The sequence below is a fragment of the Hyposmocoma kahamanoa genome, unplaced genomic scaffold, assembly GCF_003589595.1.
Source record: "Hyposmocoma kahamanoa isolate Upper Pololo Valley unplaced genomic scaffold, ASM358959v1 65, whole genome shotgun sequence".
NCBI classification, from domain to species: Eukaryota; Metazoa; Arthropoda; class Insecta; order Lepidoptera; family Cosmopterigidae; genus Hyposmocoma; species Hyposmocoma kahamanoa.
The window spans coordinates 8,140,685-8,168,358 of NW_020653853.1; the positions used below are offsets into that span (position 1 = coordinate 8,140,685).

At 35.9% G+C, this 27,674-nt stretch overlaps 2 protein-coding genes and 1 long non-coding RNA gene across 3 annotated transcripts; 1 reads left to right on the forward strand and 2 right to left on the reverse strand.

Annotated features, from left to right (window-relative positions):
* Positions 1 to 698: 698 nt before the first annotated feature.
* LOC113231256 (larval serum protein 1 beta chain-like) lies at positions 699 to 7,475 on the reverse strand. The gene is made up of 5 exons (XM_026465489.1): positions 7,373 to 7,475; positions 4,321 to 4,454; positions 2,990 to 3,784; positions 2,758 to 2,876; positions 699 to 2,654 (listed from the first exon to the last, which is right to left on the reverse strand). The coding sequence occupies exons 1-5, from the start codon at positions 7,464 to 7,466 to the stop codon at positions 878 to 880; spliced, it is 2,919 nt and encodes a 972-aa protein (XP_026321274.1). The 5' UTR covers positions 7,467 to 7,475; the 3' UTR covers positions 699 to 877.
* Positions 7,476 to 8,437: 962 nt separating this feature from the next.
* On the reverse strand, positions 8,438 to 9,788 carry LOC113231188. Its single transcript, XR_003310545.1, has 3 exons — positions 9,623 to 9,788; positions 9,468 to 9,520; positions 8,438 to 8,477 (listed from the first exon to the last, which is right to left on the reverse strand). It is a non-coding gene; the product is annotated as an uncharacterized LOC113231188 (long non-coding RNA).
* Positions 9,789 to 22,982: 13,194 nt separating this feature from the next.
* On the forward strand, positions 22,983 to 26,442 carry LOC113231187 (basic juvenile hormone-suppressible protein 2-like). The gene is made up of 5 exons (XM_026465373.1): positions 22,983 to 23,103; positions 23,941 to 24,074; positions 24,159 to 24,992; positions 25,094 to 25,269; positions 25,379 to 26,442. The coding sequence occupies exons 1-5, from the start codon at positions 23,016 to 23,018 to the stop codon at positions 26,403 to 26,405; spliced, it is 2,259 nt and encodes a 752-aa protein (XP_026321158.1). The 5' UTR covers positions 22,983 to 23,015; the 3' UTR covers positions 26,406 to 26,442.
* Positions 26,443 to 27,674: the final 1,232 nt, after the last annotated feature.

Here is a 27,674-nt window from a genome sequence, read left to right on the forward strand (position 1 = left end):
CAAGCTAAGTATATAATTTAATTACCCAAAGGCAACAAAACATCTTTTCATCATCAGAATGTATTGAATTTCCAACTGTACTGTGGATTTGTTTTGAGATTTATTTTGGGTGTTACTATTTTGGCATTTTTCCTGCAGCTTATAATTTATTGTCTGTTTCTCTGTCAACAACTAAAAATTTACGAAGTTCAAATTTTTATTTTACAATTTGTTTGGATTGGATCTATTTGGATCATTCATGGTTTTCATATTTTCTAGTTGTATCCATTACGTACCACATAAAAAGTATTTGGCAAGTTAGATTATTTATTATCACTTACGCTCCAGTCTACCTATGAAACAAAACTTTGTAATCGACTGTAAAAGTTTTTCTATTTGTATTCTAGGCGTTGTCACAGTCGTGAGCGATGGATTTTAAATTTTCCGCGATGAAAATAGGGAAAGCGTCGTTTTAAAACATTTGGATCCATTCCAGAAATAATGATAAAAAACCGCTTGAAATAGCAATAATAGCAATAATATTACACTCAATTCCGTTGTTTCATTATTCATATTAGCTACGATTAGTGTCATTCGAAATTTGATCTAAGTTTTTTAAGAAGCCGTGCATGTTTATTTCATCGAAGGTCATTCTTCCTAGGTTTGGAATGTTTATGAAGTTATGTTTGTAATATCTAAGCACTAATTAATGTATAATTTCGAAATATGTAGATAACTTTTACTAACAATCAATACAAGTCATGTTAATATATCGCAACTTTATTTTTTTTTAATCAACATAGTTCTTAATTAAATAACTCTAATGTTTTAGAGTTATTTAATTATGAACCTAACCCTAATAATATAACTATCTTAAAACTAGGTGTACACCAAACAGCTATTCGTACACTTTTTCATCAGAATAATCAACATAAACTGGATGTACCAGGTAATCATAAATCGAAGGTTTTCTATACTTTCGTTCTGTTGGACTAAGAATTGAATTTTTGTCGTCTTCTTCCACCGGATCTACAACATACATATCCTCCGTGTCTCTTATTGAACCATCTAATTTGTTATCTTGTTTGAAGTCATTTACAATAGTGGCTTCTTTATGAATAGGAAATATTTTGTCGAAATCTACTTTATTGTATTCAGTATCTACGTGTGCTCTTACTTCTTTGTCTAAGCCAACTTTATCTGTACGTTTATTATCAACGTTGGTCACATCTTTGGCATATTTGTGGGTAGGTACATTTACTTCTTTATCGAAGTCAACTATTTTTTTATTTGTATCAACATACACGTCTTTATTGACATCAATTTTCGCAACCGTTTTGTTATCATCATAGACAAAAGCAGATTTGGTATATGTATGACCAGTATTGTCAATATCTGTGTCTAAGTCGTTAATCCCAAAGATGCTGTTTTTATTAAGGTCTACTTTCCCTAACGTATTGTTGTCATTGCCATCAGACTCGGTGGGTACAAAAATGCTTTCGTCAACAATAATTTTCTTTTGTTCCGAGTTGAGGATAACATCTTGATTAAAGCTATCTTTTCTTATTATTTTATCATCTCTGATTTCAGTATGGTCAACCTTATTGTCATAAATACGTGTAATTGTATCTCCTGTATTGATACTTTCAGTCGTAGTTCGAAACTCTTTGTTCTTGTATTTGTAGTAGTCACCTCTCTTAGCAGTGTAGTCGTAGTTTTTTTTGTTTCCATATTGTGCTTTTTTAGATTTGTAGTCAAAACGTTCGTTTTTCTTTCCAAAAATTTTCTGACTAGTACCGCCAACAGTACCTTGCTGCCATTTTTTGGCATCGCTAGTTCCTCCGTAGCTAGTCGTTTTGTCTCCCTTATGAGTTATTGACACTTCTTTAACTAAAGCATTGGGGAGCTCAAATAGTTGAGCATCAGTTATACCTAAATCTAGTGGGAAACCAGGTGACAAAATTTCTGAGTTAAATTCCATATTAGATGGCATAAACATGCTACTAGGACTGACTTTCACAAATGGCGCAACAAATACAAATATCTGTATAGGTAGTCCATCTTCAGCACCTCTAGGTACGATTAAACGTGATGGGAATCCCAACTTAGATTCGATATCTTTCATTGGTAAAGAACCTAGCCCAAACTCTGCATCAGCTACGTTTTTACGAAGAGTTTTAAAAGAAGTGAAATCATCAGAAAGATTCGCCATTTCGTCAGATGTTCTTGTAACTATGTTAATGCCATTCTTCAAACTGTATTCAAAACTATCTAGCAATACAAACATATTTTTGTATGCAACTAAATCTCCAGGAGGTGTTTTTGGTCCTAAGTAAATTTTTACTAATCCCTTTTGAGCTACTAGAGAGGTAATATTTAGCTTTACTGTAAAAGGTTTGTGGTTTAATCTTGGTTGGCCAATTTTGACTAGAAATGTTGTAGTTGAGGTAGATTTCAAAGCATCAGTGACATCAAATTGGAAGAAATCGATGAATGTTGATATTTTCTTTACTTCTATATTTACTAGTTCTACTCCTGGGAAGTAGAGTTCACTTCTTGTGTAAGTGGGAAGTACTTTGAGGGCATTGTCAACTATGTTGACCACAAGCTTGTTAAGTCTCCAGAAGATAGGGTCTCGAAGAGTTGTCATGTAATGATCTAGTACGGAAGGTTGGCTGAAATGTAAAATGAAACGTTCAAGCCGGAGGCGTACGTAGATGAGTTTATGAAAGAATTGTTTCTGTAAGTTAAAAATCATTGTAATCACAATAAATTTACCTGATACTGTTATCTTTGCCGACCAGTTTTTGCAATACTACTTCGAAACTTCTGTCCCCAGTGAGAAGAATCTCCATGAGACGGTTTATTATTTGCGTTTTGTTGTATCCTGTACTCCTCTGCGAAAGATTTACCTTCATATGAACATTATTATTGACAGTGTTATTATATTTGTATTATGGTTATTTATACAAAATGGTATGTTTCAATAACAAAAATAAAAATTACTCACCATATGCGTAACAACTGTAGCTAAGTTGCTTTCGATATTTTGCAATAACTGGACATCTGCGTTATCAGAAAGATCCAAAGGAAATGTCCTGTAGCCAAAGTTGTCTCCGTTCGAATAAATAAGCATAGGATCATAAACGGGTACAATAAAAGACTCCCAATCCATATCATCGCTATCTGATAGACCAAACGAATATTTCTCAAGACTGTATCTAGCCGACAGTTGCTTCATCATGTGATATAAGAACTCCCCATGCCGGTTGTTTATATCCGAATTTTCTTGTATCCACGGGCATTTCTTTAGTTTTTGTAAGAAGTAGTAGGTATTCAAGCCAATATCTTCGCGGAAGTATGCTAGTGCTGATTCGTCATTGTCATTAGTGAAATCACTTGTGTAGTTAGCATCTATAATGTATGAATTGCCATCATCACGAGCTGTGTCATCAATTGGAAGCTCATTACCCGAAAGCAGTGCTGATGCTTTGTAAATAAAAGGTCTCGTAATGAAATAGTTCGGCAATAATTCATATGGAGGTGGTAAAGTAAGATAGGCGGTATCTCTCCTGTGAAGTATTGCAAAGTATATAACATCCACATATAAACCACAGTTGACGTTCTGACGGGCCCAAGCCGCTGCTCTATAGAATGTAGTGAAATCTTTAGCGAAGTAAAGCACTTCGAAAACTGTTCTTAGTTCTATTAAGTTATCGGCATTGTATTCTGAAAAAATTTCGCCCTTCTTCATTAAGCCTTTGCTTGATATGTGATCTTGTAAATTGTTTACTACGTCTGGTTTCTGAAAAGAATGTCATTATAATAGATTGAGTTATTCAAATATTGAACTTTAATTCTATATGTATAATCGTAGTAGTTTTCAGAATGCATAGGTGGTTCTAATTCTATCGAAGCAGTCGGTATGAAACAAGAGAGGTCAAATGTATAGTCGAATGATAACAACCGTGTCAAAAATATTTGCTCTAAAAATTTTTACGCAACGTTTTTACATATTTGATAATAATATGTGACCTATAATTACGTAGAAAAATCTTTTCTTGATTAGAGATTATTTTATTACTTATATCTGTACTGTCAGTTTTATTACTTATATGTATGTATTAGAGTTATATGTATATGAGTTATAACATGACCTTATATTTATTCAACATCGCCGCAGTGAAAATAGAAATTGTCGTTCAATAAACTAGCTTTTATTAATCTATTGATCAAAGCAACAAACTTTTCTCGTAATTTAACATCATAAGACCATCTTAATTACAATCATGCATTTGGACGTGTGTCAAAAGTGGATAGTGAGTGTATGAACACGCTTACCAGATAAACACCACTTGATGAATCTAGAGTGAATTCCTGCGCTAATCTGATGATTGTCGGATCTGTGCTCTCTTCACACACATTCTCGAAAAGCGAAAGTATTAACTTCTGAAGGTGAACCCATCCAGATGAAGCTGGAACAATTTTAATTGGACGTATAGCGTAATTTAATTTTAAATTGAAGAATGAGTCGCTTTTTTTTACAATATTACTTTATAGAGCTTGACGGCCGACCCTAAATGTAACCGTATTTCCGTTTGTTATTATATTCATAACGAATAAGGACTATAATGAAAAAATAAATAAATTCGTGAAAAGTAAACGTTGATTCGTCTTACAAATTTTTAATCGGCAGAACACATTTTGTATGGGTCACTAAATAGATTTTTTGATTCATATTGTTTGTTGAGTTGTTGCTGTTATTAGTAAGATGCCTAGTAAACTTATTTGTACCTTTTAGTTACACCCTATACAGGTTTACATGAATACCGAATGGACACAACATACCTCTACATAATGGTGAGTTAATCTGGAAGAGATCCGTTCCAACTAACTTTAGCTATGGTGAAGAAAAAATTCTGCGAGACTAAATGAACTATTTATATTATGGTATAAAATTGATTATTAATAGTTCTTCTCCTTTTGTGTACGCCGATGGCTTAAAAATTTGTAGAGTCATTTTAAGTGACAATGACTCTAAACTTCTTCAAACTGACTTAAATAATGTGGTACATTGGTGTGACAGAATGGTATGGAGTTGAACGTTGCAAAGTGTACCCACATTAAATTTACTAGAAATCTTTCACCTATCTCCTTTAATTACTACATAAAAGGGACACTTCTGGTTGAGTCTGAGATGGCTAGAGATTTCAGTGTGATACTTGACAAAAATTCACTTTCGTACCTCATATTGATAAAACCATAAAAAGTGCCTCTCATATCTCAGGTTTCTTACTCAGAACCTGTAAAGTGTTTAAGAGTCCAAAAACAAAGTTAATACTTTATAACACCTTAGTCCGTAGTATTCTAGAATACTGTAGCACTGTGTTGCGTCCACATTTCGCAGAGATTGCAGAGGATACAGAAGAGGTTTGTGAATCATTTGGCGTTCTACATTGGACAAGCTAAAAAACTTCGTGCATATAACGTTCCAAATGCTGTTTTTGGACAAGCGACGTGATATTTTAGATAATTTGATGGTTTTATATAAATTATTAAAAAATCAAGTTAAATCCAGTTCAGTTCTAAACCTTATATCATTTAATGTTCCCCGCAGACTACCTAGATTTCCCATAAAGCCTCTTTGTAGGCCTTTTCGCAGCAGTGTTTCAGGCGCGAATCCTCCCATTGCTAGGCTTTGCCAGTTGTACAATGATCACAACGCAACGATTGATTTACACTACTTCTCTGCAGTAACAATCAAGCGAGAAATGTCGTCACCTTCCTAAAACTTTGTCACATAATTTCTTTTTTATGCTTTCGCTTAGTCTTAAGATATTAACACCAGTTGTAAGTGATTTATATGGTTAAAATAACGTTTACACTTTTCTTTTTGTAAGTTTCTTTTTACTCTGCAATAATTTATTGTGCATGTATAGTGTCGGTCTATAATAGATTGTGCACTTAGTTTTAAGTTTTTTTACTTAACTTAGTTTTTTTTGCATGTATGGTTTCTGATCTTTTATTGGTGTAACAATTGTTGATTGACCAATTAAATAAAAAAATGACGACTCTGATGTCCCAACGATTTGCACTGTTTGATGTCCCAACGATTTGCACTGTGGGCACTAGACGAGGAGGTCCCTATAGTACCAATTTGGAAAATGACTTTTTTAATTGATTCTTATCTGGGTCTGCTGGGCACAGGGTACTCCTTAATTTGACATCAGGTCATTTGTTTAGTTGTTTACCATATTATTTATTGATTATGAGTACTTTAGGGATGCAAATAAATTAATTTTTTTTTTCTTTTATTTTAAAAATTAAAGAATAATAAAAATTTTAGTGGCAGTAAGGCTCCTTGGGAAAGAGTTCGTCCAGGGAAGTTTATCTATTTCTGCCGTCAAGCAGCAATGTCAGCATTGCTGTGTTCCGGTTTTGAAGGGTAAGGGTGCTGGTGAAAGTACAGGCATTGACAAGTCACATTGTGTGTAGTGCTCCTCAGATCTTTCCGATTTAAAGTTCTGAGTGGCACTGGAACTGTTATGAACAGGCGTGTTAGCTTACCATCAGGTGCACGGCATGTTCGTCCCGTCACTAGATATTATAAAAATCTCAGTACCGAGAACTAAAAAAACCGACCTCAAAAGTACGTGGAATTACATGCATTTGCCAAGTTTTATTGAAATATCCCCTAGTTCCCCACTATACATGACTTGACACAGGAGATAAAAATCGGTTCTCACTACTCCAAGTATATTGAGAGAGAAAAACGCCTTGAATTGGAGAATAGCAAAACCAACCATTAAAATAATTGCTCTTTAAGTAAAATTTAGGCGCTATTTATGAAAATGAATGTTCATGCGTGATCAACCACCCTTACAGGTGGATGATTTTCTTTAAAATGAAATGGGACCACTATGGAGGTACCTTCTTTCCAACAAAAAAAGAATCATGAAAATCGGTTCACAAATATCGGAGTTAAAGCGTAACATACATAAAAAAAACATACAGTCGAATTGAGAACATCCTCCTTTTTCCTTTTTTTCAAGTCGGTTAAAAAAAAGATATTTAGACGTTAGTTTGTTGGACGATCTCGGTGGCCCAAAGGTTTGCATCGTGGGCACTGGATATTGAGGTCCGGGATTCGATTCCCGGTAACCAATTTGGGACTTTTCTAAATTGGTTCTATTCTGGGTGTTCCGAGCGAATTCCGTTGCTCTGGTACTGAAATACTGGTAGTACAAGGAATTCCCTAGTTTGGGATCAGGCAATTGGTGTGTAAATAATTTTCTGACAAAATATTATTGAGCAAAAGCACTTAAAAGACACAAATACAGGTTAAGGAATAAGTAATATATTTAGAAAATAATAAGCAAAAACTATTAGTTACCAGGTCTGGGTTGCGTAGGCACTGTAGGTACTTTTATCAAAAACCCCGAAACGCTAGCCAACGCTGCGAAAAATAGCACTGTTAACACCTTCATTTTGAAAGGAATACTAAATTGATTTGGCGAAAATATTCAATTTATACTTATTTTACAAGTTCATAGATATTTGAAATGAGATTGATAAATAGTTGAATGCACTGCTTTCTTATTACGAACTTTTGCGCCGTCTTGGATTATTGACCTAACAACTTTATGTCATCCTTGTTATGACATAAAGTTATTAGTTCAATCATCTTAATAAATACTTTAAAATGATTGGTCAAGATTTATGTATGGTTACAAACTACATATAATAGAGTATCGAAAGGCAAGAAAAGTTTATAATACGTTGACACAATTTTCTTAAAAGTATTATTCAAATCAAATCGATATCTAAAGATATAAATTTCGTAGGTAATAAAATTGCACTTGAAATCGATTAAGCCTACAACTCATTCAATGACGGCCTCAGTGGTCTAAAGGTTTACATTGTGGTTGCTGGATACGAAGGTCCCGGCGTCGATTCCCGGTGGGACCAATTTGGAAAATGAACTTTTCTAAATTGTTACCATTCTGGGTGTTTTGGGAAGTGCCCCAAAGTGAATCCCGCTGTTCTGGTACTTAGGTATACTACAGGAAATTCCCTAGTTTGAGTCCAAGTAAGGTGTAATGTGATCATCTGGCACATATTATTATTATTATTACGTCAAAGTCACCTAAGAACATTTTTTTTTCATCATTACAAAAATTTCAAAGCTGAAACCATGCATTCGTATCATCTACGTAATCATTGATTAAAAAAAAAAGGTTTTCTTTAATAGTACCTCCTTGTGAAAGAACTCATCCAGGGAAGTACTGCCACCTTACCTGTTTCTGCCGCCAAGCAGTAATGTGTTCCGGTTTTGAAGGGTAAAGGTGCTGGTGAAATTACAGGCACATGGGACTTGTCAAGACTGCAGTGCCACTCAGATCTTTGCGAGTTAAGGTTCTGAGTGGCACTGCAACTGTTATAGACAGGCGTGTCGCTTACAATCAGACGCACGACTTGTTCGTCTCGTCACAAGGTACCTTAAAAAAAAAGGCTTTTCAAACGTGAATTTGCAACTTCTTTTCAGATAAATTACAATTAGCCTGATGTATCCCACTGATGGGCAAAGACCTCCTCATGCACCCTCCACGCATCCTGATTTTGAGCTAACTGGATCCATGCGTTGTCGTGTCTGCAGCGGCGCGTTACGCTTATGGGGCTCCACTGGGTGGTTACCTTGGCACACAGGTCTCAGGCATGCGGCAGACATGACCAGCCCAAGACTATTTGAGCTTCGCAGCCTTTCACACCAGGTATGCTGCGCTCCATTGCTCGTTGACAGACCCCGAGTTTGGACTTTGGACTTTGGCAAGTGACCAAGCCTGTGCGCCATAAGTTAGTATGGGAACGCATGGGAAAGTACGTGTCCATCAGCTTCTTTTTAAGAGATATCATATAAAAAGATTTTACTGGTGAAGTTAACTGTCTTTAGCTCGGGGGTTTTTTTCTGCCTGACTTTCTCTGTTTTTGTTATTTGTGGGTACCAAATTGTCGAATGCAAATTTGAAATGATGTAGTTATAGTCTAGTTTAGTTATATATGTATAGACAGGCTGGTCATACTCTCGTGCTTCCAAAATGACACCGTTATGTAATGCTGTGGATACCTTTAATTTAAATGCATGCAAAGTACTAGTTTTGAAATGGGTTGACCACACTAAATTTCTAGTCTCAAATTAGGGAATTTCCTATACTATGAATATTAGTAATGATAACTCTGCGGGCAGTACCCGGAATACTCAGACCAGAACCAACTTAGAAATGTTCGTTTCCAAATTGGCTCAAATCGGAAATAAAAGCTGGAACCTCCACATCGAGCGCTGTACCACCGAAAAGCATAAGCACACGCCGTAAACTAAACCCGACAACGCGCCGCAGGCGTCCTGACTCTGAGTGTTATGGACAGGAGTGTTGTTTACCACCAGGAGCACGACTTGTTCGTCGCGTCACTTAGTATCGTAAAAAACCTACCCTCATATCCTGTATTTAGGCCATCAGGTCTCCGCACTTAGTGAATAACATTTCTGTGGACAACATTATAGCAATGACTATATTCACTTTACATAATACGGCATCTTTAATTAATAGCAGATTGTAAAACAAGTGCATAAAACGCGTCACTTTACCTGAGACGAGTACATCCACCTGAGTGAGGTCACTCCCATAGTGAAGCTAGCGGGCTCTGGGCAGGGACTCCGGAGCCTGTATTGCACGGTCTTACTCGTCTGGGGGTCGGATCGAAGGACAACTGACCTGCCCCTCAGTTGAGTGCGATCTGAGTCTCCCTGGGCTCAGGGGTATCTATAAAGATTTCCCCCCCCGTAAATAAAGGCGAGGTTGCATACTTAAGTCGAGGGTAAAATGTGTTTTATAAAAATGGGTTTTATAAACGAGTAATAAACTCTGCTTTTCACTTCGATTGCGAGGAAATCATACAGCAATATTGCAAATAAATATTGGTTTTTCTTTTTGTTCCACACGTATACTTGGCTCAGCTCGGACTACATAATGTTCAGTTATATTTTACAAGCTTATTTTTTAAGCATTTCTATTTCTTATAACTTATTAGAATCACTACTGCCTACTTTTTAAATTTTTTAACATAACACGTATAAAAAAAAATGTAAAACTTTATTTTATAAAGGTCTGGTGTGCGTGGCTGTTGGCGTAGGTGTCATTGCCTCGGTCTTAAACGGCGATTTTATTTTATGCACTAGAGCATAAAGCCCTATTTTATGCACTAGTGCATAAAATTCTACTTTATGCAGCCTACACCGAGCATAAATACGAACTTTAAGAGCGTGAGAAGTGAAGGTGAGCTTTATATTACATTACGAATAAAATGTACACTTACAAATGCATTTGAAAATAAAAATAGTGTGTTTAATAGCCGAGGTATATGTATGTAGTAACAGTAGCGCTCCTTGGCAAAGAGTTTTTCCTGGACTGGACGACCATTTATCTATTTATAAATCATTATTGTATTGTGTAAAGCACAGACCACATAATCTTCCGGGGTGTAAACCTCTATGACTAGGGTATCGTTTGATTTATGTAAGTTCTATTGATTACTATTCCCAATTCAATCACTTATAATAGAAATAGGTACAAGTCTCTACACATTCATACTACAATGTATATTTGTACTATTTCAAAAAATTTTTCATTTTTATTTAGTACACATTAGAGTTGTAAGATATCCTTAAGTTGGTTAAAAAAACAAATAGCAAAGAGAAATTAAGTACATTATAATAATACACTCGATTCCCTAGCATCCTTTATATGTATATGCATGTATGTAAGAGTTCTCACCTTTTTCCCAGGGAGGCAAGCAGACCTCTTTACTCTACCTTTTTAAATAACTCACTTATGATAGATAGAGATCCTCAATTCGATTGTATGTTTTTTTGTATGTATGTTACGCGATAACTCCGGGTATTTTGACGATTCTTTTTTTGTTGGAAAGAACCTCAGAATTGGTTCCATTTAAATTTGAAGAAAATATTCCACCTCTAAGAATGGCAAACCAGGTGATGAATGACTTTTGAGGTCGGTTTTTTTAGTATTTTGTACTGAGATTTTTTAATCATGTCACTTTCACGTTTCTTATGTGTAATACCGTGTAAATATACATATTACAAAAAATAAATAAACTCGAAATCTACAAACGCTGCTCCTTCAACGATTAAAACAAAGAAAAATGTCCGAAATTAACTCATTTGTTTAATTTCTATTCAAAATATTTGCTTTTTAATAACTATGGGCAAATAAATTTGTGTGCCAACGACTTGTATCCAAAAATTTTCAAAATAGTTTTTGTAGTAAGAATGCCGTGTTATCAGGATACGTGGTTAATAAAAATTAGCCTTTATGATTAATAACTTTTCCATGGATTTAGTTTAAATAAATGTTCAACAGTGAGTTACATTTGTCGTTAAACAAAATACTGTATTTCTACTGATTTATACTGGGTGAATACAAGCATTGGATGAAGCAAACTAAAGGGGAAACCTAAACGTTATTTTAAGTCTTCTACTTAAATGAAGAATATTTTTTTTATAATGTAAAAAAAATATATTTTATATAATGTGTTGTTGAATATTTATTATACATAAAAATATTTTAGCTATTCCTTTCCTAGTTATATTTATTTAATTGTAATATGGATAGGGCTATACATATATGTATTATACATATGGCATATATGTCTTTAATTGGGGCTATGTAAATATTAAATAATCCATATTAATATTGTAAATGCGAATGTAACTCTGTGTGTTACGGTTTCACGCCTAAATCTCTGAAACAATATTATTGAATTTTGGTATAGAGATTGATGGGACCTAGGAGTGGGCTATGTCCTACAAGGTAGGTACTTTTTGTCACACAAATAAATCTTAAAGGTGGTGAAATAGGGCTTGGAAGTTTGTATGGAGAACTTATAAAACTATGAAAGTTAGTATAGTATAGTAGGCTTCTCGAAGTACAATTCTACGCAGACGGAGTCAGCTCACGCTCCATGTTCACAGGTTGACTGGCCAACGGTAGATGACAGCTTTAAGAATAGACATATCTGACTATCATCTTTATTTTTATAAAATCAAGTGACGGGACGAACAAGTCGTGCGCCTGAAGTTAGTTTACCTTCAGGCGCAACTGTTATGGACAGGCGCGTAGCTACGCGCACAACAGTTGCGGTGTCCCTCAGCTCTTTAAATAGTAAAGATCTGAGGGGCACTGCCACTTTGCCTGCTACCCTGAGACTAGATTTCACCAGCACCCTTACCCTTCAAAACCGGAACACAGTAATTCTGACATTACTGCTTGTCGGCAGAAATAGATAAGGTGGCAGCACTTCCCTGGACGAACTCATTCACAAGGAGCTCTACTGCTACAGCATCTGCATCTTCCGCTATTATATCCACCATGGAGCGTGGGTTCCGAAATATCGGGAAATTAAAAAGAAATTATATTGTGGTAAGAAATTTGTAATTAGTGGTAATCATTTAATATTTAATTAATATTAATTTTACGAAAGTAATGTAATTACGATGAAACAGCTGATTTTAATACACCCGATTGTTTTTATAATGTTACATAAAATATGTAACAACAAACTAAACTTCAAGGTTAAAAGTACGTTGAACCATTAATGTTAGATGGAGTAAATGTTATCAAATTATCATGCAATAACTTATCACTTGTACTGTAGTCATAATAAAAATTGTTTTTCTGTAAGAAAGGTTATTAAATTTATTTATTAAAAAATTCCGTGGCCTATTACTATCAAGGTATATGTGTAATAAGTAGACTAGGTTTGTAATTTACAGCAATAAATATAAAATACTTTATGGCAAGATAAATTATAATGGGAACTTCTAAGAATTTTTAGGCTATAAGTTTTGATAAAATCTTTTCGTTGTTAATCATCATATTTCAATTTTAGTGCCTATTGAAGAAACCTAGTGTTTAGTTTTATAAATTTATACCCTTGGTGTAATAAAGTCATGTATGATCATATGTTTAAAGGGCTTCTATCACGTGAAAGTCTTGGAAGGAGGTTGAGAACTTCTACTTATTCGAGTGTATGTTTTTTTTGTACGTTACGCGATAACTCAGTGAACCGATTTTGATGATTTTTTTTTGTCGAAAAGTGGATATCTCAGAAGTGGTCCCATTTAGATTTGAAGAATATGTTCCACATCTAAGGGTTGCAAACTAGGGGATGAATCCGCTTTCGCGTACTTTCCGTTAACTGATTCCAAAAAAACTTGGCAAATAGATGTAATTCCATTAAAAAGCCGATAAACAACTTATTAAATATTTGTTTTTATTGCATAAAGTTTACTTCCTTTCATTGTAAATATAAATAATTTAAATAAATATATCTTATAGTGGCACTTTACCTGGCAATTTGTATTGGTGTATTTGATACACTTATTTGGCAAACAATCACCACGTTGTGTAGATAGCATGTGTGGTCTAGTATTTGCCTTATTTACTTATTCGACAAATACTTCTCACATACAAATACTTACAAATACTCGTTTTCTGTAGGTAACAAAAGTTACGTGAATTTTAAAAATTTGTAAACAAGAAGAGAGAGATATCAAGAAGTTTCGGGTTCATTAAGATAACCATGTAGATAATAATATTTAATGAGCATAATTGGTGGGCTGATTTCATATTTATATGAAATAGGTAAGAAATAGAGTTTATATGAAATAGAGTTTTATAGAATACTTAAGCATTGAACACGTTATATTGTCATTCTATTTCTAAGCATGCTGTTACTTTGATTGTTGTTGTTGTTATTCTTTAGATTACTTATACAGTGTGTTTTTTATGTTGGGACAGTGTAGGGAAATTTAGTGAATGGACGTAGTCATGGCCGCTTGAGTAAGACGACTTGTCGTTTAATGGCACTCTGGGTTGACGACATTGAAAAAGTCGCAGGCAATGTTTGGACCAGAGACGCGCAGGACCGGAAAGTTTGGCAGGATCGAAAGGAGGCTTATACTCAACAGTGGGTAATACAGGGCTGAAAATGATAATAATGACTTCATAATAATAATACGCACACACTCATAGCCCCGCACTAAATCAAACCCTAGGAAACCCTGTGTCGCGTGTACCATGGTCATACACATATTACACCCAAACGAGAGAAACTAAGTGCCACACAAATTTCTCTCGGCCCGGGAATCGAAACCGAGACCTCTGCGTTGCAGACCAGCATGTTGACCATTCGACCACTGAGTAACTTAACTATAGGAAAACGCTCGAATATTTACATACTTTTGGTTAAACATAAAATGTGGAATAATCTGTTGACCATGCTATTTGTAAAAAATATTCTTGCTAATAAATGCAGTTCCAGTATAACAGCGGTACATCTGTGTCGGTACGAGAAGTGCCTAAGTCCATATTACTTGCACACTTATTGTACTGAGCCACAGATATAAATTGTATAAATTATAGTTGCAATATTATAGTTGTAATGTGAATCGTAAGTTCCTCTGGTAAACTTTGCATTGCCCTAACGGCGTCCATATATATTAAGTAAGACATTTTATAACATTTAGTGACAAAGAATAAATGAATGAAAAGTTATTGGGCAATGGGTCCATGAGTAAATAGAGTAACAAAAGGTGATCGTGGTGTACAGAATACATATGAAACATTTATATTAGTAGTAGACGAGATCATGTGTATACAAGTCATAGGCAAAGGTTGCATTCACTAATAATTACAAGCAGTTTATTTGGCGTGTGAGTAATAATTTTAATAAATTTTTCACACATTCCGAGATTTCAAAGTCAAAGATTATTTATTCCATAGGTAAAATAAATTTACACTCGAAAACGTCACATTTAAGCAACTGCTCGTTCACTACGCTGACCTCCCTGAGAAGAACGAGCAAGAAACTCTAGGGATTGCTCTTTTCAAATAAACTTAAATGCTATGGAATACACTCTGAATCAAATTTGTGTGGATTCTGGAGCCATGTCGTCTTTCCATACATCTTTATCTAACACGTAGTCTTCAATTTTGTAATATGATTTTTCGATCAAAATATTTTTAATGTAGTTTTTAAACTTAGGAAATGATAAACTTAATATATGCTCCGGAATCTTATTGTAAAAACGTATACAGTTCCTTATAAAAGAGTTGTTTACCTTGGTTAAACGAAATCGTGGTACCATGAGTTTGGACTTAGCTCTAAGGTTAATATTATGGATATCTTCTTTCTTATTGAAATTATGTATATTTTTAGGGGCATATAAAATATTTGAGTAAATGTACTGTGATGCCACAGTCATGATACCAGTCTCCTTAAACTTTTCTCTGAGAGATACCCGAGAGCCTAGACGGTACACAGAACGGATCGCTCGTTTTTGCAATACAAATATGGTTTGAATATCTGCCGCTTTACCCCACATGAGAATCCCGTAGGACATTATACTATGGAAGTAACTAAAGTAAACTAGTCTAGCAGTTCTAACATCATCGGTAAGCTCACGTATTCTGCGGACTGCGTATGCAGCGGAGCTTAATCTGCTGGCCAGAGACGATATATGTGGAAACCACTGAAGTTTACTATCTAAGGTCACTCCCAAGAACACTGCTTTATTAACAAGGTCTAACTTTTCTCCGTTTATTTCTATGCTTAGACTAGTCGATTTTACGTTAGGTAATTCAAATTTAACACATTTTGTCTTCTTGGCATTAAGCAATAAATTGTTAGCATTAAACCAATAAACTACCTTAGAGAGGGTATCATTAATACGGTCATAGTTAATGTCATGTCTGTCTGTTTTAAAATTTGATGATTGATCTATTCAATACAAGTTGTGCGTCTGTAAGGAATTTATCATCTCGTTAATTTTGTAGTATTGATGTAAGTTAGTAAATTGTACTGTTAGTAAAAGAGTTGTTGTAAATTTTTTTGTTTATACAATGTAATAGATAACTATGTCTTATGGATATTTTTTATGGATTTCTTATTCTTACTTACTCTGCTGGCTCAGCGACCCAAAATGTGTCCCGGCATCTGAAACTAGATGATGCCACTTTCTTCGGTCCTGCGCAATCTCTCGCCAATTGATGGCTTGTAGTTCGCGCAGGTCCGCCTCCGCGACGTCGCTCCAGCGATAAGACGACCAACCGGTCTTCGTCCAGTACCTCGACCGAGGTATGTTTTCATTACGTTTCGATCTTCTCCCATCCTTTCTAAATGGCCGAGCCAGCGAAATCTGTTGGCTATGGTTTCGCCGATGATGTTTGGCTGAGCGACGAGCTCTTTTGTTTCAGCGTTAGCGCGGACTCTACAGCTATCATTCTTCCGGTGGACAGGTCCTAATATTTTTTGAGAACCTTTGTCTCAGCCACAAGGAGTTTGTTCTCTTCTTTATGTGTGAGTGTCCAAGCCTCACGAGCGCACATAATAATGGGACTTATGACGATCTTGTAAATCCGATGGATTTCTTATGCATGGATTTTCTTATGTTGATTAAATAGGTTAGTGATGCATGACCTACTTATCAATTGTCTGGAATGTCGCAATGCGCAATTTTGTTTTTATCGTAATTTTATTCATTTTTATTTCTCTTAACGGACTGTGTTGCCAATTCGTTTTTTATTTAACTCAACTTCTGCCAACGGAGAACTGTTTGCTTACCATTGTTAATTTAATTTCTATTATGTTGTAGTCTAAGGTGTTTGTATCGTTTAAGATAAAATAAATAAATAATATTAAACAAAAATTTGCTAACATGGTTCTGGACTAAATTACATTTTATTTGGATAACTACAAATTGTTTTCTTAAATTTTCAAATTTTTATTAGTAAAATTTTTGTTATCATGTCAGTATGGTCACTGGCTACAGTATAGTATAGAATGTTTATACACCTGTTAATGTACTTTAGAATTGCGTTGTTCATTGGTATATATGCTACCAAGAATAAGGCTCACAATTGAGAAGCTAGATACTTTTAAATAGTTACGATATCTTGTTTTTCTACATTGTCTTATCAACTGTCTCTCATGTTTACGTTAAGAACGGATAGGTGCCTGTTATGTATAAAAATTACATTACTTATATGGCAACAGTCTTTGTTATTACAGCTTGAGGTTGTGAGGTCAAAAAATTATTATCGGTATGATAATGATAATTGTCTGTTGGCAAAATTTCTTACAAAGTAACTTTCGATTTGGAAAGGTTACTAGTTCGTACCCTCGGTATAATAAAGCCACATGTGATCATACGTCAAAAGTCGATACCTCCAATGAACACTAATACGCCAACTTAATTTAACATCTTGTTTTTATTTTGTTTTTTTTTTAAACAACTTAAAAAAAGAAAAAATTCTCAATTCGATAGTATGTTTTTTGTTTTTTTTTTGTATGTATGATGTTGATTCTTTTTCAGCTGTGGTCCCGTTTAAATTTGAAGAAAATCTTCCCCTTCTAAGGGTGGAAAACTATTTTTTAGTATTCTGTACTGCTTGTTTCTTTTTTTTTCACAAATTTCGTTTGTTGTTTTTTTCGAATTTAGTTTTTTGTTTCTTTTTTTTTCACAAAATTCGGGGAGCATAACATTAGTAAATAAAATGAGGCTATTTACATTAAAAACAGAAAATGACCAAAAAATTTAGTTGGCGTAGTGTTAATTGGAAGTATCGAAGTGCTTTTATTACATGAAATCCCTAAAAATTATATATATATATGTCCTACGGCAGGATGCGTGGCGGCCTTTGAGAGAGGCATAATTTGATAATGATGATATCCCTTGACTACGGGACACAGAGCACTTCGAACACGGTAGATAGAATATTTTGCTTCATGGAGACAAATTATTTTAAAAGTAAGTAATATTGCATTCAAAGACTTTAACGCTCATAGAAAATGGACGACGACGTTGCAACGGCGGTTATTTATTGGTATAATAGGCGTAGAGAAAAAACATAGATAATTTTGGTAGCATCCAATTCTATCACGGCGTTTAAATCTAAGGCACTATGGAATTCACATGTCAGAATCGCGATCGCAACACGATCGCGTGATACGTAAAACCGAACCGAGTAATTGCTGCTGCGACCGGATTCGATTATTTTTACCGTACGCCGATACGTTTTCCAGTGATAAGACACGGCAGCGAAAATAAACGAAACGGTTTTTTTCAACGTATACGGTTTTATCAAGGTGTGGATTCACCCAAATATTAGCAGTCGCCACTGGAAACCGTCCAGATAACGATTCGACAAACCATACGAGTGTGAACCGGCTCATGGTTTAATTTCATCCGCTTTTTTTTAGTGACGGGGCGAACAAGTCGTGCGCCTGATGGTAAGTTACATGCCTATCCATGATAGTTGTAGTGCTACTCAGAGCTTTAAATCGCAAAGATCTGAGGGGCACTCCCACTGCGCCCGTCATCCTGAGACATAAGTTGACTAGTTCCATGTGCCTGTAATTTCACCAGCACCGTCATAATACACCAGGCATGTAACTAAAGGTCTCCATGTTACACCCATATATCGGTTTATTGGATTCCATCATTGACAACAACAGTAATAATAATAATAATAATAACGCACTCACTCACAAATTACGCCCAAACTCACGAGATAAATACAGTGCAGGGCGGGAATCGAACCCGGGGCCTCTGCGTGGCAGTCCAGTATGGTATGGTAACCGTTCGGCCACAGAAGTAGTTCAAATTTGAACCAACGAAAATAATATAAAAATTAGGTAGTTCATTTTACGGAAATACACTTTTATTTACTCATGTGGATTTCCTTCGGATCCCTCCCTGAAAGAATACAATACCAAAATTAGCTCGTGTTATGAAACATGTAATGGAAGCAATATCTCACACCTACTTTCTTAAAAAAAAGCCTGTGTAACATCTTTAAGTATCAAAATATAAATAATTTATCAAAATGAACAAGGTCTAGATTAAATAAAATGTCCCATAGCTTTAAGCTTTTGAATAAAAAAAAAACATTCACATAACTATTATATTATAAAAATACTCTTTGCTGCTAAGTGCAGTATGGTTTATGGTCGGTACGTAAGTCATTTGAGGTTTTAAGATTTGTAATTTCTGTAGTAAAATATTTAACTGTAAAGATACCCGTCTCTATATAATAATAATAACGCACGCACTCAACACAGCCCCGCACTAGGGAAACCCTGTGTCGCGGGTGCCATGGACACACACATAGACAACCACAAATGACACCCAAACTCACGAGAGAAATAAGTGTAGTATATACAAAACTTTCTCCCGGCCCGGGAATCAACTCTGGGACCTCTGCGTGGCAGTCCGACATGGTAACCGTTCGGCCACAGAGGCAGTTAATTACATGCTACATTGTCTCCAGCGGCGAATACTTGCAAGGTGGAGCCTGAAAATTTGTAAATTTAGTAGCAGTAGAGCTCCTTGTGAAAGAGTTTGTCCAGGGCAATACTGATACCTTATCTATTTCTGCCGCCAAGCAGTAATGTCAGCATTGCTGTGTTCCGGTTTTGGGGGGTAAGGGTGCTGGTGAAATTACAGGCACATGGGACTTATCAACTTATGTCTAAGGGTGACTAACTTTGCAATTCAAAGCTCTAAGCGGCACTGTAACTGTTATGGACAAGCGTGTAGCTTACCATTAGACGCACGACTTGTTCGTCCCGTCACTTGATATTATTCAATAAACTTAATTACAAAATTTACATTTTTCTGTTGAATGCTTAAGATTGTTCTTATAATCAAAAGGTCGGTTAAAGCATCAGGAATATCAGTGGTAGTTCAATAATAGTAAATAATAAAAATGTAATAAAAAACAATCCGAAACGAACAGACATATGGACACGATACTTAAGTCAAATAAAATCAGACGGATAAAAACGAGCACTGAGCACCAGTTTCCAAGCACCGTATTTCAAAATTGTTATATATTTCATTTAAATGTATCCCTTTATTGGCGTAATAAAAAATTGTAATTTAATTAATATGCAGAGTTAACAATTAATGCATGTTAAAACGCGAGCCTAGATTTTAGGAACTGAGGTGAGTGGGGCCTAACCACGCGTTCAGCAATCTGCGCGCTTAAAATTAATATGAATAAAGTAAGAACAAGCGGGACTAATTTGATACAGATCCGACGTTGACAAGCCCCAATTGGCGATTGACGGGGCAGCGGGCGGCGCGTCGTTAAACCACGGGCAATTATCAAGTTTTGGGATAAATGTGAATTTAGTAACTATAGGGCTTCAGTTGAATACCAAAATTTAACAAGTTTTGTGTAGTCTTTGAAGAGAAATATCTCCATATAAAAATTATGTACGAGTTAGATATTTCATTCGTAAATCGTTCGTTTTAGACTTTTATTTTATCGTATTTTTGGGATTTTATATGATCAAGGAAAGTATATCCTATCGTGTAACACATAAGCACATTCTTTAGACAATATCCTTAGGTGTATCGTATATTTTTTATAAGACCGTTATTTAATAGTAAATACATTAACCATTTGGTTTAGCAGAACAGTTCCCGCTTCTTCTCCGTTGGCTCGTCGTACATTTGTAAGTACTTAATCAATTGGTGGTACGGAGAAACCATCTTTTTGAATTGGGATGTTTTTTAATTTCAATGGCCTCTCTTTTTGTTTCAAAGAGCACATGGTGTCTGCGACAGTAATCATCTGCCAGGGGAACTTCAGCATATAAAGCAAGTCCTACATGCGAATAAGTTGAAGATTTCACGCCAATGCCGCAAGTCCCGTGTGAAACCACCAACAGTAGAGCGAAGACCTACCATTTTACCTTACGTGAGAGGTGTTACAGACAAGATAGGAAGAGTCCTCAGGCGTGCATATATCAAGACCTATTTCAAGCCCCTGAGAAAGATTTCTCAGTTCCTGAGACCCGTGAAATGTAAAATCCCCTTACAGGATGCAGGAGTTTACAAGCTTGACTGAGCGCGGTCTCTCTTATATTGAACAAACGAAGCGAAGTATTTGTACCCGCATAAAAAGAACATATAGCTGATATTTCGGAACGGTTGCACGCTCCATGGTCACGGGTTGACTGGACGGCGGCAGATGACATCTTTAAGAGCAGACATATTTGTCTACCCTCTTGCGCTGTCGACGACTACTCTTATCGCGATTTGTTGTGGCGTTACCATTGTCACTCACTTTTTTCACACAAACTACACTCACTGTACCCACACGCGAAACTGAATTAGAGGTGTTTTTGTTTTTATTACTGCACGCACTAAGGACCGGATTCCATGCACTGGATAGTTTAAAACCATCATCACGGTTAATGTTTTGTACTTCGTGATCTCGATGGCTTCTCGTACCAACCGTTGTACCAATACCAATGTAGTGACTTTCTGTCGAGAGTACCTGGGGGCTATGCAACTCGATCCAGTGGTTAGTGTCAGTCTGTGTGAGATGTTGTGCTATTGCCGACTTCTGTGCATCAATGTTTTTTACTGCTCGGATGTGTCCCTTCATACGATCGACAATTGTTCGTTTAGTCTGACCGATATACGAGCTCCACAACTGCAGTTCGCTTTATAGACACCTGGTGTTTGTAAGGTGGTCTTTTGGTGAACGTAACATTTTTCCAATTTTGGTTAAGGGGGTGAAAACAGATTTTATCTATCACCCCTTCTACATAGGGCAGAAAAACTGGTAGTCTCTGTATGTTAATTTGCTTCTTCCTTTTGGGTATTGGTTTACATGTTTTTATTCGTATCTATTCTGTCGCAAAACCGTCTTAAAGTGCTCCTGTTCCTGTTGTCAGTGGTGTACATCACAAAGATCATGAGCTCTATTGGTTAATGACCTGACGACCGAATGTAGGTGTTTTGGGTAGTGATGTAAAGTAGCATGTAAATATATGTCCGTGTGAGTTCCGAAATATCGGGAAAATAAAAAGAAGTCATACCGTGGTAAGAAACCTGATATTAGTGATAATCATTTAGTGAATAACCACGAAAGTCTTAAAATCTATATAGCTGATGTCAAACACCGTCGCGTAAAGAAGTCTGTAGTCTGCGAACATATCATGGATAAAGTTACACATTCAATGAAGCTTGACAAACCCCGGGTCCTTGCAAAAGAAGTCCGTTACCTACCCAGGATGCCACGAGAGGCCATTGAAATAAAAAAAAATCCTAATTTCAACAGGGAAGATAGTTTCTCCGTACCACCAGTTTGTGATCCAGTATTTCCTCTGATGAAAAATCCCATACTTAATCAATTATTTTTACCTTTACTATGTATAAACGCATGCCGTGGCAACTTGTAAGTGAAACAACACAATAACTCTAGCTGTAATATTTATTATTTTGACCATTTGTTTGTAAATTGTAATTAGTCCCAAATAAACATATATATTAATGAAACATTTAAATTAGATTAACTGCCTCCGTGGCCGAACGTTTACCATGATGGACTGTCACGCAGTCCCAGAGGTTCAATTACCGGGCCGGGAGAAATATTTGTATGGCCTACATTTATTTCATGTGTAATTTGTGGTTGTCTATCTCTGTGAGTGTCCATGGCATCCGCGATACATGGCCCCGCACTAGGGAAACCCCTAGTGCGGGGCCATGAGTGTGTGCGTTACAAAAATATTGTTTTTCATGATTTATAGATGTATCTGCCTCGGAAGTAGCCACAACAATACAAGCCAATTGTAATAAATGTTATATAACGATCGCTAAATATAAATTATGGCAATTATTGTGATAATGTAAAAGAACAATGCACTGAAATAAGAAAATACATAACCCTTTTAGTTATCAGTATTGCAGAGATTTTATTGTCATAGTACCACACATAAGCAATATACTGCGACAAAGTTGTATTGCCCTCGAGTTATCAAAGAATGTATGAGCTTTCTTTAAAAACAAACTATTGATAAGGAGTGCATAAGAAAACTGAAAGGTATAAAAAGGGGTAGGTGTGAATTTGTTGCACAGTTGATCTCTAGTCGAGTCTACTGCCATGATGAGGGGGGTACTGTTACTGGTTCTCGGCCTGGCGGCCATGGCCTCGGCTCGTCCTGACACCATTGTAGACGATAAAATGTTGGGTAAGTATATTTAACATGTTTATTACTCCCACATTTAGTATCTTTTCAATTGAGTATATTTTCTTGAAATTAATACAATCCTTTTCCAAGTCTTCAGTTCTTGTGTCAAAGGTCATTATGAGCTCTATATAAGGGAGTTCAATTTTTATAGGACAAAATTTATAGGTATGAAATGGGGCCACGCTTATGTGTAGAGCTCTTGACGCGAATTGATTTAGGTAGATTAAATGACCATCACATCAAATCAGAACCAATGATAATCGTCTTAAGTCACAAAGCAGAAATTCATTTAAGTGACAAGGTATACGTTTCTATAGTAAGATTCCGATTGATATTCAAATTTTGCCGTTTGAGAGTTTCAAAACAAAGACTTTCACAGAGGCAAAAACTTTACATTAAAGGTTACTTCTGCTTATTTGGATGACAAAAATCCATTATAGTAGTGACCCGTTTGGCTGTTGTAGGTTGTCGAAATAAGAATATCTACGGTATTTGAAATAAGAATCTTTCACAATTACTGCTATCTTTCTTTTCTAACGAAAGTAACTTTACCTGTAAAGGACCTTCAAGAATGGGCTAATACAAAAGCAGTTAACGTTACTTGTTTAAAATTTAAAATTTGTTGTCAGTTTCATAAAAATTACTTTGCTTTTTTGAGCCGACTGTTCTTAGCGATAATATCAAAAAGCAATATTAAACCTCATGTTCAATATTTTATAATTGCTAACCTGTTGTCTTTTAAAAATACTAACAATTACTTATTACAGAAGTATATTTATTATTTTGATCACTAAATACTTTCTTGTAACAAAACTACTTAGCTGATTGTTTCTTCAGACACAATGGACATCAAGATGAAGCAATTTTTCATCTTGAAGCTCCTGAACCACGTTATGGAACCGGTCATGTATAAGGAAATTGAAGAACTTGGCAAGAACTTTAAAATTGAAGAGAATACCCACTTGTTTACCGTAAGTTACTGATTGAACATAGTAAATTGTTATTGTTACAGAGGTGTGTAGTATATGAGAAAGTAATAAAGTTTATTTTTTCAGAGGACTGATGTAGTAAAACAGTTCATCAGTTTCGTGAAAACGGGTATGCTGCCTCGTGGTGAAATCTTCACTCTGCACGTCGACCGTCAGCTGAAAGAAGTAGTGACCATTTTCCACATGCTGTACTATGCCAAGGACTTCACTACCTTTATTAAAACCGCGTGCTGGATGCGCTGCTACATAAACGAGGGCATGTTCGTCTATGCTCTCACCGTGGCTGTTAGGCATCGTGAGGACTGCAAGGGCATCATCCTCCCTCCTCCTTATGAGATCTATCCCTTCTATTTTGTACGCGCCGATGTTATTCAGAAGGCTTACATGCTCAAGATGAAGAAGGGTCTCATAGACCACAAACTGTGTGACTTCTACGGAATCAAGAAGACTGACAAGGATGTGTACATCATCGATGAAAACATCTACGATTGCCGCACATGCCTCAACAAAGAGTCCAAACTCCGCTACTTTACTGATGATATTGACCTGAACACGTATTACTACTACTTCCACGTTGACTATCCTTTCTGGATGAAGGATGAGTGTTTCGACAAGCTAAGAATGAGGCGCTTTGAACTCACTTTGTACATGTACCAGCAAATCCTTGCCAGATATTATCTCGAACGTTTGTCGGTCGGACTTGATGACATTAAAACGTTATCGTGGTACAAACCCATTAAGAAGGGATATTGGCCGTGGTTAATGTATCACAACGGTGTTGAAATGCGTACTAGAATGGACAACTATGTTATGGTTCGGGATGACAAGATCGATGTCATGCGCCTAGTCGAAGACTACGAAATGATAATTAAGGAAGCCATTATTAAGGGATTCGTTGATGTGAGTTACATTTTGGACACATGTCCTTAAATTTTATTTCTTCTACGCATTTGGTATAATGTAATGTATATGAGACATAATACTTTTATGTATTATTCTAGATCAACGGTATCAGGTTGGAACTTACTAAGACTGAAGATGTTGAGTATCTTGGTAGGCTCATCTATGGCAAAGTTGATAAATTGGAGAAGATGAATAAATACCGCGTGGATGCTTACCGCTACTTGCTCATCATCATGAAATCCGTCCTTGGTTTTGACACCATTCACAGTGACAAGTAAGTACTTTATTTTAATTTTAAGTCGGTAGGTTGCACCTATTTCTCCACTGTCTTCACATAATGTTACCTTAAACCATAATATAATGTTTGTATGTTTTCATAACAGATACTTCGTGGCTCCTACAGTCTTGGATCATTACCAAACCGCTCTTCGCGACCCTGTCTTCTACAAATTGCAGAAACGTCTCGTAGACTTCGTTATCTTGTTTAAGAGAAAGCTGCCGAGCTACACCAAGCAAGATCTTTTCTTCCCGGGTGTCAAGGTCGAAAATGTCGTTGTTGATAAACTAGTTACATACTTCGATGATTTCTTGATGGACATGACAAACGCCGTAGTCATGACTGATGCAGAGATGAAGAAGACGACTAGCGACATGAAATTCTATGTCCGCAAACGCCGTCTTAACCACCAACCATTCAAGGTTACCATGGATATCACGTCAGATAAATCTGCTGACTGTGTTGTAAGAATGTTCCTCGGACCTAAAGAAGACTATCTCGGCCGTCTCATTGACATCAATAAGAACCGTCTAAATTTCGTTGAAATTGACTCTTTCCTATACAAGTTGGTTAATGGCAAGAACACCATAGTGAGAAACTCCATTGACATGCACAACCTGGTTCGTGACCGCATTATGACTCGTGACCTCTGGAAGAAGATTGACACCATGACTGATATGAAGGACTTGTTCATGAAGGACCTGAGGAACTTCCACACTGGTTTCCCTACCAGGCTGCTGCTTCCAAAGGGTCGCGTTGGTGGTATGAAGTTCATGCTGTACGTGATCGTTACTCCTCTAAGGCTGGTTGACAACGTTGACTTCAACTTCTTTGATGTCACCCGCAAGGACATGGTGGTGGACTTCAGATCTACCGTGCTATTGGACAAAATGCCTCTTGGTTTCCCATTCGACCGTTATATTGATGTTGATAAGTTCTTTACAACTAACATGAAGTTTATTGATGTGATGATTTTCCACAAACCACAAAAGTGTGATATGAAGATGCGTTGGGAACGCTGGGTCTTGAAGAACTACAACATGGTTGACGTAAACCGCTTCGATTCCGACACCTACTTCACCGATGTCGACATTGACACCAAGATTGACCGCGACCACACATTCAATTTCTAATTAAATAATACAAAATCGGACTAGAACAAGCAATTACGATGAGAATTTAAGTCTTAGATTTAAATTTCCCTCTCGATATCAGCATTATTAAAAAAAAGAAGTAAATGGAACACAGATTCAATTAATGATAAAATAAATCTGAAATATCATAAACTGTATTTGTTTTATTGACTTGCCATGCTATTGTCTGGATTGTTACGTAAGTACTTTTACATAGGTTTGTTGGCATGGTAGACAGAATAGGACTTCTTACGAGTAAAGTTAATTTTTTTGGCTTTTCCTTAAAAGTGAAGAAATAAAACATTCTATGAAATACTTATTTATTCTGTTTACAATACCAAATAATCCCTTTTAAGGTTTATAATCCTTAAATTATTTCCCGAAAAAAAAAAACAGTAGAGCAGAGTAAATAAAAACCTTTCTTACTACAAATTTTGCCAGAACTATTTTTAAAATTTTTCAACATAAATAATGATTTTTTTTTAAAGTTGTTTAGTTTCATGAATAGGGTCCACTGACCCTTTGCAGATCAAGAAGATATTCTGGAAATCAAATATTTTCTATTATTTATTATTTCGGATCAGTGGGATGGTTCTGCTAAATGCCAACTGGCCACCTTGGATTCAATTGAGAATTGAATTTAACATAAGCCTCTTGTCGTTAGTAGAGGCGAAGCAAGCCTTGTACACTGCCCTAAAGTTGCCTGCTAATCGGTATTCTACAGGATATATCTAATGGTACGATTTAATTCCACTTTCCCCTTTTAATCACAGTGGCCTAGTTGGGTTCCATCCCTATGTTGTAGATATTTCAAGGATTCGCACAAAGCGTTACTCTTCCACATAGCAATGTAATCGAATTCTCTGCCTGCAAGTTTACTCCCTGAACTTTATATAACTTGGGCATTATCAGGCGAGAGTGAAAAGAGCTTTATTTAGGTATGCATGCTCTATCGTCGACCTCATTGTCACCTACCATCAGGTGAGCTAGAGGTCAAATGTGTACTTATATTATGACATTAAAAAAAGTTAAAGAAATTCTAATTCGCGTATAGGTTTATAATATATGTTTTAAGTATATTTGTTTGTTAGCCATATGTGTGTGTTTTCAAAAATAGATCCGAATTCGAATCCGAAACAACAGTTTCATTTTTAATGTGTTATTTATATAAGATAAGAAGTAAGTATTATACAATAAAGTAAACTAATTGAAATAAGTATAGAGTTATCAAATATTCATCATATAGATGTTTGGCGCCTAAAATAAAAT